This window comes from Podarcis pityusensis (assembly GCF_964106645.2).
Source record: "Podarcis pityusensis genome assembly, chromosome: 5".
NCBI classification, from domain to species: domain Eukaryota; kingdom Metazoa; phylum Chordata; class Lepidosauria; order Squamata; family Lacertidae; genus Podarcis; species Podarcis pityusensis.
Genome location: NC_138032.1, coordinates 31,002,926 through 31,017,082, shown reverse-complemented (window position 1 = coordinate 31,017,082; position 14,157 = coordinate 31,002,926). Strand labels below are relative to the sequence as shown.

Sequence of the window (14,157 nt, the reverse complement as noted above, 5' to 3'; positions counted from 1 at the left end):
TAGCATGAAAACAGGTTAAAATGTGTCAACGTCTACAAATTTGGATAGGCTCTGTGAGCTAAAATGTTTTTAGCAGGTCCTGAAAAGAGTACAGCAAATGAACCTGCCTGATGTATTGCAGTATTTTAATATTTTTTTGGAAGCCGCCCAGAGTGGCTGGGGAAGCCCAGCCAGATGGGTGGGGTATAAATAATAAATTATTATTATTATTATTATTATTATTATTATTCTGTCAAGAGGCAATGAGTTCCAAAGTGTAGGTCTGCCAAGCTAAAAGACTGATTGATTTCAAGCGCCAAATGGATACCATGTTCCACACAGCAAAGTGGTTGAGTGGGCATACATGGAGAAGGACAATCCTTCAAGTAAACTGGTACCAAGCTGTTGACAAAGACAGTTACTAAAGTTCTGTCTGATGAGGGTAAGAGTTTCAGTCCCTTTGGGGAACAATCTGTAAAGTCTCACACATCTCATTTTTTAAACATTTGTGATACTGTAATGCAGCTGCAATGTCATTACAAAGTCATCATACACCCTGTGGCCAAGCCTGTTTGCAGAGACACCATAACGGGTTCAGACTATTAGGGATGTCCTCAAGGCCAATTAACACTCTCATCATTTTTCTCCCCATGATACATGGCATTCAAGGGTGCATTCGTGTGGAGATCTTAAGATGTGAACTGGGGTTTCAAGCACACAGCTGAAAATGTCCAGAAGCAACACCTCTTATCATAGATGAACAATGTGCTACCACGACTGCTGCCAGAAAACTAGCTGATCTATTGGTAAAAGGCTCCAGACACATGCTAAGTGCTATGTTATCCACTGGGGACAGTCAGAACCCATGATTTGCAGGGAAATTCTGTCTATGTGCAAAAGCCTTCGGCTTAGGATGAATAATTAAAAAATGGAATTAGGTCAGAAGTGCCTGTTGCCACATTAATCTGTGGTGCGCAGAGACCCGAAATGAAACTGCCTGCACAGGCAGTCTGGTGTAAACTTGTTCATCAATGCAGGATACCATTTAATTAAGCATTTCCAGAAGATGCCTACCCAACCTTTCCCTAGAATTTATTATACCAGCAGAACTGACTGCACCAGTTTGATCCCCCAAGAATGCAACGCAGGCTACAGAAGCCTGTTTCATCCATAACACTTTGAAAAGTAAATGAGGTCTTAAATGGGAAACAATCTACTGTGACAGAACCAGCCTCTCCCCATGTACTTCTTGTCTACCATGAAAAATAAGATCTTAATTCAACATAACTGAAACGTCACTAGTGGAACTATGTGCTCTCATATAGTTTGGAAGCTGAGAACTTAAGGAAGGCTTCAACCTGGCACACTGAAAGCTGGGATGGCAGGGAGTTAATCCACTTTAATCAATCAGTTTCTGAATGGCATGTGTGCCTGGCACAGAATAATGGCATCTTTGATCTTTGTTTTGTGGAATGTGTGTTCGTGTTCCAGTTCAGATTATCTGCAGGATCTTAACGCCATCAACACATCTATTAATACAGTTTTTTGTTTTTGTTTTTTACACCCTTTGCACACAGCACTGGTTTTGAATAGGCCATAGCACCTTACTCAAATCTCAAGATTATGACGATGGTGATTTTTTTATTATTATTTTTTTAAAAAGCTGTTTTAATGTATTTCAATAAGATCAAAGACTGGGTGTATTAAAGGCATTGTATATAAATTATTGTCCAGGATTGCTCTCATCTTGATTGAATGCTATTTTTCATTCTTAACAGCCACCACACCTCTTTCGGCAGATGATATATTTAGCATGCATCAAAGAGGTGAGCAATAGGCAGTCACAAAAGAGCACGCATTTGGTAGCTTTCGCTGTACAGATTCACATGAAAATGCAAACAGACATCTTTTGCTCTGCACTGCGTCCCCGTGTAAAAAGGTACTTTCGACACTTTGCGGAAATCAGCTATGAATATCAGATTCTACACTGCAGTAGTAGCTAATGGTTGTCAGAGATCTATGCTTATCAGCAGACCAAGATCAAATACAACTGAAGGAGATTAAACAGTTGGTATTATGTGACACACTCTCTCTTAAATAATTTAACACAGACAGAGGGATACACTTCCCAGGCTCCAGATGCAATTAGAGCAATCTGGAGAAAACAGGAGGATAGTGGCCTCAGAGGGCTAATAACCTGTCTTTGGTAATGTAAATGGTAAGCAATGGTCACTGAGGGGCATACTCATTTAAACATGAAAAACCACTTTTTTTTCCTTGATACCGGACTGTCAGCAGCTGAATCTAGTACGGTCTGGCCTCTGATGACACCTGCACTTGTAAGAGAAGTCTCATTTGAGAGAAATGCAATAGTTGTTTCCCCTCAGTGAAAGATCTGTGTCATTTTTAGAATATTTCCTTCTTGTTTCATATCTCGCCTCTGGCCAGCTATGACAACTTGTTCCTGGAGACACATGATTGATTATGCACTTGAGGGAAATTTCCCCCTTCTTTAAGCAGACAAATAACTGCTAAGAAATAAAGGGCCCGCAAGCATGAGAATCCATGCTTCTATTCCTGTTCATCTCAACCGAATGAGGCCTGCCTTACCTGTACCGTGAGGACTGGCATGCCAGTCTAAAAACAATCACCCTGTTATAAGTAGCCTCACCACCAATACTGGCAAAAGAAATTGTGAGGGATCTATAAATGTTGACCCACAAAAGACTCTAATTTCCCTATCTTAGGAAGGCAAGAGTCCAGCTGGATGATACAAAAGGTCCATCTATTCCAGCATCCTGTTCTCAAAGAAACCAGGCAGATGCCTACGACAAGCCCGCAAGCAGGACCCAAAAGCACTTGGCCCTCTTGTGAATACCAGCAACTGATATTTATGCTGCCTCAGACAATGAAGGTACTACATAGCCATTGTGACTTGCAGTCAGTAATAGCCCTCTCTTCCATGTACAGGAGCCTGAGAACTAGTGGCCTCTCCTGAATGAGGTGGGGCTGTGATTGGGCAGAGGCATCTTCTGAGAAGATTTTTGGGAGCTACAGAGAGCAGGAGGTGTTCCTACTACCAACTTCATTCCACAAGTGGTTCTTAGGATCCAACCCCATATTAGCTACTTCTTTCTTACATAGGCAACAACCCCAAATGACTCACACAATGTGATATCCCATGCACGTTTACCCAGAAATAAATTACACTGAATTTAATAGGACTCACTCCCAAATAAGACCAGCTTTTATGTCTGGCCTTCACTCCTGAGCAGGCAATGACCGAGTCACCACTGCTGTTCTTACTTGTAAAGTTTATTTGGGGATGAGGATTATTAACCTCTGCCCCTTGTTTTCAAATTGTTTCTTAATTAAAAACCCTATGTTTTCCTTAATTTATTCAAATTAGAACAACACACAGGCCTTGCACATTAAAGCCTTACATTTCTGTTGTGGTCAATGACTTGAGGAGGATAAATAAAACTTTTTAAAGGTTCCATATTTTGTATCCTATTCCCTTTCCAATTAGAAAAGAAGCTAATCTTCCAGGCACTTTCAGAGTTACCTAAACCTTACATTATAATAATGTTCAGGCTCAAAGCTCAGCAATATAAAGAAGGAAAAAAGACAAGAGAAGAAAAAAAGACTGTACTTTCAAAATCCCACAAGGTTCTTTCCCGCATACAGTGGACCAATGGAATGCTAGTGTAACCCAAATGGGCAACAGTCTTTCCACTGCAATCTTAGAAAAGAAAAACCAGAAGCGGGGGTGGGGGTGGGAAGTGTAAAGAATCTGGCCAGTGTTATGAAGTAGACTTCAGTTTCAGCAAAGAAGTTGAGGTGAGTTACAGCTGCCTGTCGCCACCACTATATTCCCTCATCCATCACCATTAAGAAAGCGCAGCTGACCTGGAGTTTTCGGAGCCTGTCCTCTTTAAGCTGTTGGGGTTGCGGATGAGTTTGTCTAGCATGTTGACAATCTGTCCAAATTTAGGCCTGTCACTGCGTTCCTTCTGCCAGCAGTCCAACATCAACTGATGGAGAGCAATGGGGCAGTCCATCGGGGGCGGCAGCCGATACCCTTCCTCGATGGCTTTGATAACCTAACAAACAAACAAACAAATGAAAGGCAGCATTTTAGCAGAGCTAAATAAAACAATATATTTAATACTTATAAAATGGGGTAACCTTGAATAAGTTTGGCATTTTAAAGAAGGGCACATTTAATAACAGTAAATGCATGTTTGTATAAAAGCTTCATTTATTTTTGGACTTCCCAATATTTATTGTTTGCTTTTTCAGAAAACTGTATTTAAGAGTTTGCGTTATTAAAATAATGGAGAGCGGAGGCATTTTAAATGTATTACATTTTAAACTTGAGATTGAAGAAAAATGATTGTTATTTGCTTTAGATTTTGTTTCTAAAACTCCTGTCTTATAAGAAGTCATAGCAAATGCCTTCCAAATTAGAAACTAGGGGAGGAAATGAATTCAGTGGAACAATCCTCTAATATGTCTACTCAGAAGAAAGGGTATAATCCCAACCCCATTTACCTGAGAGTAGGCTTTACTGTATTTAGTAGGACTTTCTTCCGAGGAGACATGATTAGGATTACGTTATAAATTATATTGAGTTTAATGGAGCTTGTTCCCAGGAAAGTGGGTTTAGTATTGCAGACTATATGACTAAATATACAGGCAAGTAGATGAGCACATCACACATTAACACTTTTGTTGCTTTACTGACAGCCGGTCATTTTGGAAGTAGAACCAAAATGAGATTTCCTGAAGTTGTCAACAATTCCCATATGTCCCAGATACCGACCGGACGGTATTACTGTTTCTCTCAGCTCCACTCCACTTCCAGGAACACCTGGTCCTATTTTCCCTTCCCTAAATCTGTCTGTCTCCCATGCAATGTGAGAGGGAAATTGCCTTGGGCTGTTCTGCACCCACAAAAGCCAGATGCAAAATGGCCTACTGTGTCACTTGAAAGTGTGTAATTATAAACAGGATCCAACAGGATCCAAAACTTGTCTGTATAAAGGACACCATAAACCCCTCCATACATATGGCTCATTATCACATACTGCCTGTTTGGCAAACCTATGTAGAATAAGCTCATGCATAATCAAGACCCAGTTCCTCACAGCCCGGTCTACCCAGTTCGCAACCCTTCACCCCGTCACAGTTGGCACTAATGGGCACTCTTGTTGGTAGTCTTTACAGAGAGAAGCAAGATTAATTGGCCACACACATTGATTCACACAACCATACAACTGGTTTCACAAGTGTCGGGGTAAGGCACAAAGGCAGGCAACGTGGACTCCTACTTCCATTGCCACTAGGCATTAAGGCAAACAGAGAAGAGTGTCGTCTCCAAGGCTACCAACCCTGCCCTATTCAGAACCACAAAATTAATAACTTTCCAAGCCTTATTTGCATTCTAATTGCAAGGAGAAAGATTCCTCCTCACCGCCACTGTGCAGTATTTCTTTATCTATGTGACAATCTGTGTGACGTGAGCTGCATAGCTTCTCCTTTGCCTCCACTAGCAGAAGGCGTCATAGCTACATCACTGGCCCAATTAATGTGGCCATTCTTCTTGCTCTCTCATGGGCAAGAGGGCATAAAAAGCATCAGCAAACCTAATTCAACATTGCTCCGAATTCCATTTTGTTACTAAAAGCTCATAATGTTTCCGGAGAACATCTGAAGCTTTGTTTTCATGCTAACTGCTTAGTGCCTTTTTGTTTATTCTGAACTAAAGCTTGCGTACTCCAAAAAGTGTCAGCTGTATTCCAGATCTTCTGCTTGCGATCCTTTAGCTCAGGGATGGGGGACTTAGAGCCCTCTTGGTGCTATTAGAGGCCAACTCCCATCACAGTGACCATTCTGTTTGGGGCTGATGGGAATGCAATAACTTCTGGAGGGCTGTGGCCTCCCCATCTCATCTTTAACTGGAGAGGCGAGCAATTGAGTCTGGGATCTTACACATGCAAACCATGTACTCAGCCGCCGAGCTATGGGCCCTCCTGAAATATATTCCACATCTGAAGGAAATTAAAAGGAAATCTCTTTTCAGCTTCAATGCCATCCACATGTAAACAATGTGGGAAACTTTTCAGTTATACAAAAGAAGGTGGGTGAGTATTATGCAGCTTCCTGCCTTGAACTAAAGTGTTCAGTGTTTCATATCTCCAGATCGAGGACGGAAGAAATGTTAATCTGCTTATAAATCCTCCTGGTAAAGGTTATATCTCATTTTCACCAGACTGTCGTCCTTTTCTAAAATGTTCTGCTATATATTAGATTCCTCTTCATCTTTTTCTTCAGGACTATTCTACAATAGCAGGAATTTTATTAACTCCCTCTTGGAATGAACTGAAGGAGTCCAGATGGTACAGTTAAAGAGAGTTGCATAATTTACAAGGGGTCATTTACTAAAGCTGCTTTTTAATGTCCCCCAAGGACATATCTTCTATTGTTGTTATTGCTTAAACATTTTGCACAATAATAATAATAATATCACATGTTCCCAATGAAATTCTTTGTGCAGTCTTAGATTAGCATTATTAGTTCAAAAATATAAATGTAAACCCACACTAGGGTTTGAAATATTTACCCTTAATTGGAAAACCAGTTTTACTGATGTATTCTTAACGGATCCTCAAGTGGGAAATTGTGGTACAGAATCAATATTAACAAATTTATTTCCACACTAGAATACCTGAAATGCTTTGCAAATGGATAAATGCTTTCCTTTCCTGAGGTTCCATTTGCAAGAGTTTTAACTCATTTCAATGCTTTCACATGGCATGAAGCAAAAGTACAGACAAATGTACACACACACACACACACACACACACGACTTGCAACCAAATGTTACTGTGTAGAATACTCTGCTTCAGTGCTTCACCCAGTCTGCATGCCCTTTCCCAGGATACCCCATTCCATTCCCTCTCCACAACAGTTTCCCTCTCCACAAACATATTAATTTCTAGTAGGAAAAGTTACACTGTGAAATGACATCTTTGTAGCAGCTAACCCTTCCCACTAGTATTGATACTAGAAGGTCAAATCTTCAATTGCCAGGACCCCAAGAAAGGAACAGCTCCCTCCCACTCCTGTAGACAGCTCCAGGATTGTTAGATATGGCAAATATATTTCTAATATTTTATTGTGCCACCACCCCAAAAGACTATGGAGAGGTTTGACTTAAAAAAAGAAGTGATGCATGCAAATAGTAGATTCTATCCACCTCCACAATGGTGTCCCTCAGAGGCGGTTCCCAAGCTGGGTGGGAGTTGCTCCTAAATGATGCATTGTCATAATGACTGGGGGCTGTGTGCGAATTATGCAACCATGAAAGATGGGCTAACCACATAGGACTTTGTCTCATATTAATTCAGAAGATCACAGTCCTGTCTTTGGAGCAACAATTCTGACACAGAGGGTGGAAAGACAACTTATTTTACTATACGTTTTAATTCAGTTGATGGCAAAAGAATACTTACTGCTTTGCAGGAAGACAGAGACTGCTAGCGCACCAGCTGATTACATGCATATTATGGGAAACTACAGTGTGCTAAAAGGTCATCTGAATTTATCCAGAGTCCTATTGGGTCTGGTAGCATTATTGCAGCACTGCATTAGGAGGAACTCACCGCCAATTTCCTTGAATTTTTTACTAAGACCTAACAAATGTTGCTCCCAGAAGCAGTGGGCAGTTGAACTATGAGGAAGAAATACCCAGGCTAGGGAGCTCAAGCCATCAGTTCTTGAGAAAACCATCAGCGACCTGTAATAATTCTGCTGTTTTATTGCTGTCTTTAGCAACGTGTTTATTCCATTGGATAAGCACATGCTAACCCCAGCCACATTTTGAGCCATTCTGACTCAGTCCCCAACTGTCTGGGGAAGCATCAAACAAACACAGCCCCCAAATGACATTTTCGGCAGCAATCCCATGCCTAATGAAATGTATTTCAGAGTACATGTGTACAGGAATGCAGTTACTGATATCAGGTAGCTAGGTCTAACATTGGCAGTATTTAGATGAAGGTGAAGAACACTTACATCTTGATTGGACATATCCCAATAAGGCCTCTCTCCATAGGACATCACTTCCCACATTACAATTCCATAACTCCAGACATCACTAGCTGATGTAAATTTACGATAGGCAATTGCTTCTGGCGCAGTCCACCTGATGGGAATCTTCCCACCCTGCAAATAAATCAACAAAGGCATTTATATAAAAGCAAGCACTTTAGGTCTATGTCAACGTTATACATCATCATTTATCAAAGCAATGGGGTGGTGTTCATGAAATGATTGAAAAGAAAAATCAGTAAAATTACATGTCTATTCAGCCTACAGAGAAAATGAATATTTTCTCTGGACATAGCTCCTCCAAATATCAGTATCTTTAAAATAACTAAAAAATCAAGTTTCTAGTCTTTATGGTTGAACCAATGGTCTTGAAAACATGTGGTGTAGAAAATGCTGAATAGAATTTTAAGTTGTTTGGGCTTTGCAGGTCTTTGCCTTTTCCCACGACAAGCAGACTATATTATGGGGGGAAAGCAAGATTGTGCATTAATCTGCATAATTTATACAGGTTGTGGAAATCTGCTTTTTAAATTCAAAATTTAGGTTATCCTGGCACAGATTTATTTATTTTTTAATTGTACAAACCACACACACAAAATTGGTCCCATGCCGTTTCTAACAAAGAAGGGAACGTCATCCATTGGCTTTTTGTCACAGGTATGGGAACCAGGAAACTGGAATATTATTACCAGCACATAAGTATTCTACTTCTTAAGGCTAGGATTAATGCAGCTAGGAGTTCACAAAGTATCGGTCACAGGATTATAACTGCATACTTAATATTTAGATACTGGCTATGAATGCAAGAGCTTTGCTAATGTGATCTTGCGTGTCTGTTGCTACTGCCAGGCTTGTTTGTCCAGTTCTTCAACATATATGTCTTCAGCTGCAGCCCACACTTATCAGAGAACTCTGGAATCTGTCCATAACTTGTGAACAAATTGTCCAAAGTCATATATCCTCAAGTGCTTTTTGAGCGCATACACTGTTTGCTCCTAAGTAAAACATTTGGGAGCTGCTGTTGTGAGGCATGTCTAATCAAATCATTAGTAATTTAGTAATGGCTTAAAAGTAATACCATCCTCATTATTTGATTTAGCTTCTCTTGAAAGAAAGAAAAAAGATTTCTCCTTTTGTTTATGCTAATGAACAAGATGTTCTTAATTGAGTTTCAGGTTTTCTGCAGTTCCATTTGCAGAAAGTCATTAAAAAACCCAAAGATTTTGTAGTTTATTGCTGCGGATCATTTCCCACCCCACCCCAGTATGCTTTCATGATTTCTATCATAGCTAATGGTCTCATATTCCTGCCTTTCTCCCTCTCTCCACCCCCCACCTGTTCTCCAATATATGCCTTCTATGGCATCAATATGGTGCTCCCATGAAAGCTTGCAAAATTTGCATTCATTCCCCACATGCCACTATCACAAAAACCCCCCAAACATGTTTGATAACTAGTTTGTGACCCTTGGGGTGATTTCATGATGCCATAAAGGACTTGTCCCTTCAACAACGTAGAACTCTGAATTTATATATTAGAAGACCTAGTCTTACTGAACAACACTTGAGGAAGAACAACTGTCATGGCACGACAACCTTTTAGAATTATTTGAGAGTGTCAACAGATTTGTGCATAGGGCTAATCAAATGAACTTTAATCTTTTTTTCTTTTTAAAAAACAAACACCCTTATCAAAAGGTCCTGAGTAATTTTTTTCTTATAAATCAGTAACTGTCTAAAGAACAAGGAGATGTAAAGTGCAAATGGTGGTTCCCAAAGATTGAAAGGATGTAAACAATGGGATCTGTCTTAGATACAGTGCTATTGTTTTATACAGTATGCCCACATCTTACACACATTTAATTTGCACAAATTTAACTATATGTGGGTATGGTGGGGATGCTCTTGTGAGATCTTGCGGGAAGTTGGATTGCCCCATGAGATCTCGTGGGAGCATTCCTACCAGTCCCAGAGGCAGCACAACAAACAGGCTTTGGCTGAGAACCATCAAATTGGGGGTGGCTGAAAAAGAGCCTAACACATTGGTGATGATAGCTGCTGCAGGAAATTTTGAGAACAACGTAGATTTCTTGCACTCATGATTTTCAGTGCCTCTGAATGGTGGCCAAGTTACAGCTTCTTTCATTTAATATAGCAATGAATAAAAGTCCATTTAACCGACAGAACCCTTATGATTGACTCAGCTTTCAATAGTATTAACGGGTGGTTGTTGTTTTTTAAAAAAGAACAATTATAATTTGAGATTCCTTCTGGTTACTCAACCATGGAACTCATCCAAATTGTCCTGAATAGTGATACCAAAACAAGACAATGTACTGTGATGCAAATTATAGATATTTGTTGTAGTTCTGTTGGAAGGGAAAACACTTTACTATATTTGCACTCACCAAATTGAAAGGGAGGCTTTTCAGTGCTTTGCCTCCTGCCCTTCTGTTTGAACACAGCTCTCTCGAAATCTGTCTTGGCTCAAAACCCCACTGCCCTTGTTAGTGGGAAATTGCAGGGCTGGACAGCATTAAACACTCACAAGGCAAATTGCACCCCCACCCCCACCCCCCAAATTTAATGAACTGCATGTTCATTACAGGGGAAATGTGAGAATTAAACAGCACAAACTGGGTTTCCTAACAATCTCTGCACTTGGGAGAACAGATGGAGAATTGCAGGCATTTAAAGGCAAAAACATCTAACAAAAATTACAAATCTACATTATAAACCTTGTACCTCCTTTTATCCTGATGTGTATAAACTTCAAGGATGTTTGTGATCATCAGGATATTGCTTTACAAGCTGCAGTATTTGCCTCATTAGACTTTACATGCTGATGACTAAAACCCATCTAGCAAAGTCAGTAAAACAATGCATATAAAATCTTAATGTTCTACATCTTTAGGCATCAGACATAAATACATCCACATGCGGGATCATGCCACTGATGTCACTGGCACACAAACCCATGTGACTTTCATAAGCTCCCCTTGTTTTTGTAATAAATGGCAATGTGTTTGTCCTTAGTAATGACAAAGAATGCCACAAGGTATGTGTTATTAGCAATGTTAGGTATGCATGCACATATACGTGCATGCACACGCGCGCGCACACACACAAAACAATTCACACACACATATCTCTTTATTTGTCTATCTATATATAGATACCTACATGCACTCAGCAGGATCAATAGTGATTCATGTAACTTGGTACTTCCTACAGTAAGCAGCAGTGTCCCTCCACGGTTTCTAACAAAGCCCACTTTACCAGATGTAACTGGAGAATCCAGGGATACAACCTGAGAGCTTTGGCATGCAATGCATGTCCTCCACCGTATTGGCATACTCAAATCTTTGCAAAAGCAGAAAGAACTTAAAACACAATGGCTGAAATTCTGGCACTAATGTAACCGGAGCCTGTATGTTTCTGTATGTCAGGCACACCTTGCATGCAGGCTTTCTCCAGTGTGGCTGGTTCCTGCAAACCAATAAACCAATCAAGACCTTTTAACTTCCTCTCCAGAGGGGAGTTTACTTGTGTGAGAGAACTACCCTGGAGGTGGTTGTATGGATAGTGATGAAGCTTTATGAGCACATGGGGATTAGGATCATGGTCATCATATCAACTTTGATAGCTCAGCTGTTTAGAGCATGGTGTTGATAATGCCAAGGTTGCAGGTTCAATCCCTGGATGGGACAGCTGGTTGGACTAGATGATCCTTGGAGTACCTCCCAACTCTATGATTCTATTATCCATATTCAAAAAAAGCCAGTTCTGTATCACAGCATCTGTATCAATGTCCCAGAAATTATAGATGCAAGGAACATGCAAGGAACCCTCATGTCCCTGACTGGTCCAAGAAGAAGAGTTTGGATTTGATATCCCGCTTTATCACTACCCTAAAGCGTCTCAAAGCGGCTAACAATCTCCTTTCCCTTCCTCTCCCACAACAAACACTCTGTGAGATGAGTGAGGCTGAGAGACTTCAAAGAAGTGTGACTAGCCCAAGGTCACCCAGCAGCTGCATGTGGAGGAGCGGGGATGCGAACCCGGTTCACCAGATTACGAGTCCACCACTCTTAACCACCACACCACACTGGCTCATTGGAATGTCAGAAGCACAGGACTATTTTTTACCTAAGGTTAAAGGGACATGAATGGAGGAGTCACACATCAGCTGTCTCAAGTATATGTAGGTTATACAACTTCAGGGCTGTTTTGTGATTACAAATGTCTTTTGCATGTACATTAAATAGTGATGTGAAAATGAGTGATATAGCTAAGAATGGCTTGAAAAATTTCGTGCCTTACCCTGGTAGTGTAGGCTGCTTCGGGGTCATCTTCCAGAACACGTGACATGCCAAAGTCAGAAACTTTACAGACCAAGTTGCTGTTCACTAGTATGTTTCGAGCAGCCAGATCCCGATGTACGTAGCTCATGTCAGACAAATACTTCATACCAGAGCCAATGCCTCGAAGCATTCCTACCAGCTGGATTACGGTAAATCTGCCATCGTTCTTCTGTAATAAATAAATAAGTAAGAAACTGTGTAACATTTGCAGTGAAAACTGCCAAATAATATATCCTACTTTGTCTTTATCTCAGTGTTCCTTAAACATTTTAAGCCTTCCACCCTCTGGATACCTGCTGATCCCAGAACCAACAATCTCCACGTGTTCGGAGTTGGTTGTATCATGGTTGCAAAGTTTGGTGGCTTGGGATAGTATGATCAAACTGGCATTAAGGGAGTAAATGCTGACCAAAACCACAGAAACGAAGTAACAGCTCTTTCTAATCATTATTCTGCCAAATCACACTATGGAACTTGTTCCAACAGGAGGCAGTGATGGCCAACAATTTGGATGGGTTTAAAAGATGGCCAGACACATTCAGGGAAGAAAGGGCTACTGATGGCTGTGCTCTGCTGCCACAGCTGGAGGCAGCAATGATTCTGAATACCAGTTGCTGGAAACCACAGGAGGGGAGAGTGCTAGGATCCTGCTTGCTGGCTTCCCACAGGCATCTGGTTGGTCATTGTAAGAACAGGATGCTGGACTATGGGCTACTGGACTGATCCAGCAGGCTCTTCTCATGTTCTTAGGAGTAAGGTCATTAAGGGTCCAGCAACCTCTGCAAAAGGTGGATTTGTGAGGGTTCGCCAATAGTGAGAATTCAAGCTATCCAGCAGCTTGTAAGGGAGGAACCTACCTGAGGAGCCTGTGTCTCCCCAGAGATTTTGTTTCACGCCCCTCTCAGTATCCTATTTGTCAAAGGGGGCCTGCCGCACAGTTTAAGAACCGCGGTCACATCTTTTTAAGAACCGTACCACCACATTACTGCATTCCTTGCCAACTAGCCCTATAATTCACCAGCAAAACACAGTCTGGTGGCTATTGTACTAGCTTCCTGGGATGTGTGGAATGTTCCAGTTTTAATTAGCCCACCGCACCGTGAGACTTTTTAATGAGCATTTTAATCAAACCTGCTTCTGATTAAACATGGATTATTTAGAGCTTACTATTTTATACTTCACCTCTGTGCTGCCTGCCCTCCTACTCCTCCCTGCAGAAAAGCACACTCATAAGCATCTTACGAGCATAATTCTGTCTCATCTTTAATGATAAGGATATCATAATAAAAATCTTTGGGTTTATTCTATCACAGGCACCTACCCTGAGGAAGGCATCCAAAGAACCATTCTCCATGTACTCAGTTATGATCATGACTGGTTTGCCTAAAAATTTGGGAGGGAAAAAACACAATTCATAGATGCAGACAATTAGGAGAGGAAGACAGCTTTAAAAATAAAAAATAAAAAAATCATAATAACGTAACTCCAAAGTTCCAAGCTTCTTTCTCAGCTCGAGTGAACCAGAAAAGAACTAATGCAAGGCTGACGTGTTCAAGAATTCCAGCCAGAAAATTAACACTTTAGCTGACTCATTGACAAGGTCTTTAACTACGGTACACACCACGGTCTCCAGAGAATTTAAGAATCCATAATTGCTCTCTAAAGAAGAAATGGTGATGCAGTAATAGACCCAAATAGGC

General features: G+C 40.8%; 1 protein-coding gene across 2 annotated transcripts in view; it reads right to left on the bottom strand.

Annotated features, from left to right (window-relative positions):
* Positions 1–14,157, bottom strand: part of EPHA4 (EPH receptor A4) — a 170,749-nt gene that overhangs the window by 8,950 nt on the left and 147,642 nt on the right. For both annotated transcript variants that reach the window (XM_081006883.1, XM_081006882.1), the window contains exons 12-15: positions 13,779–13,840; positions 12,417–12,626; positions 8,059–8,208; positions 3,889–4,082 (exon numbers count right to left, since the gene is read on the bottom strand). In XM_081006883.1, the coding sequence (XP_080863009.1) occupies positions 3,889–4,082; positions 8,059–8,208; positions 12,417–12,626; positions 13,779–13,840 (616 nt within the window). The remainder of the gene's footprint in view (positions 1–3,888; positions 4,083–8,058; positions 8,209–12,416; positions 12,627–13,778; positions 13,841–14,157) is intronic.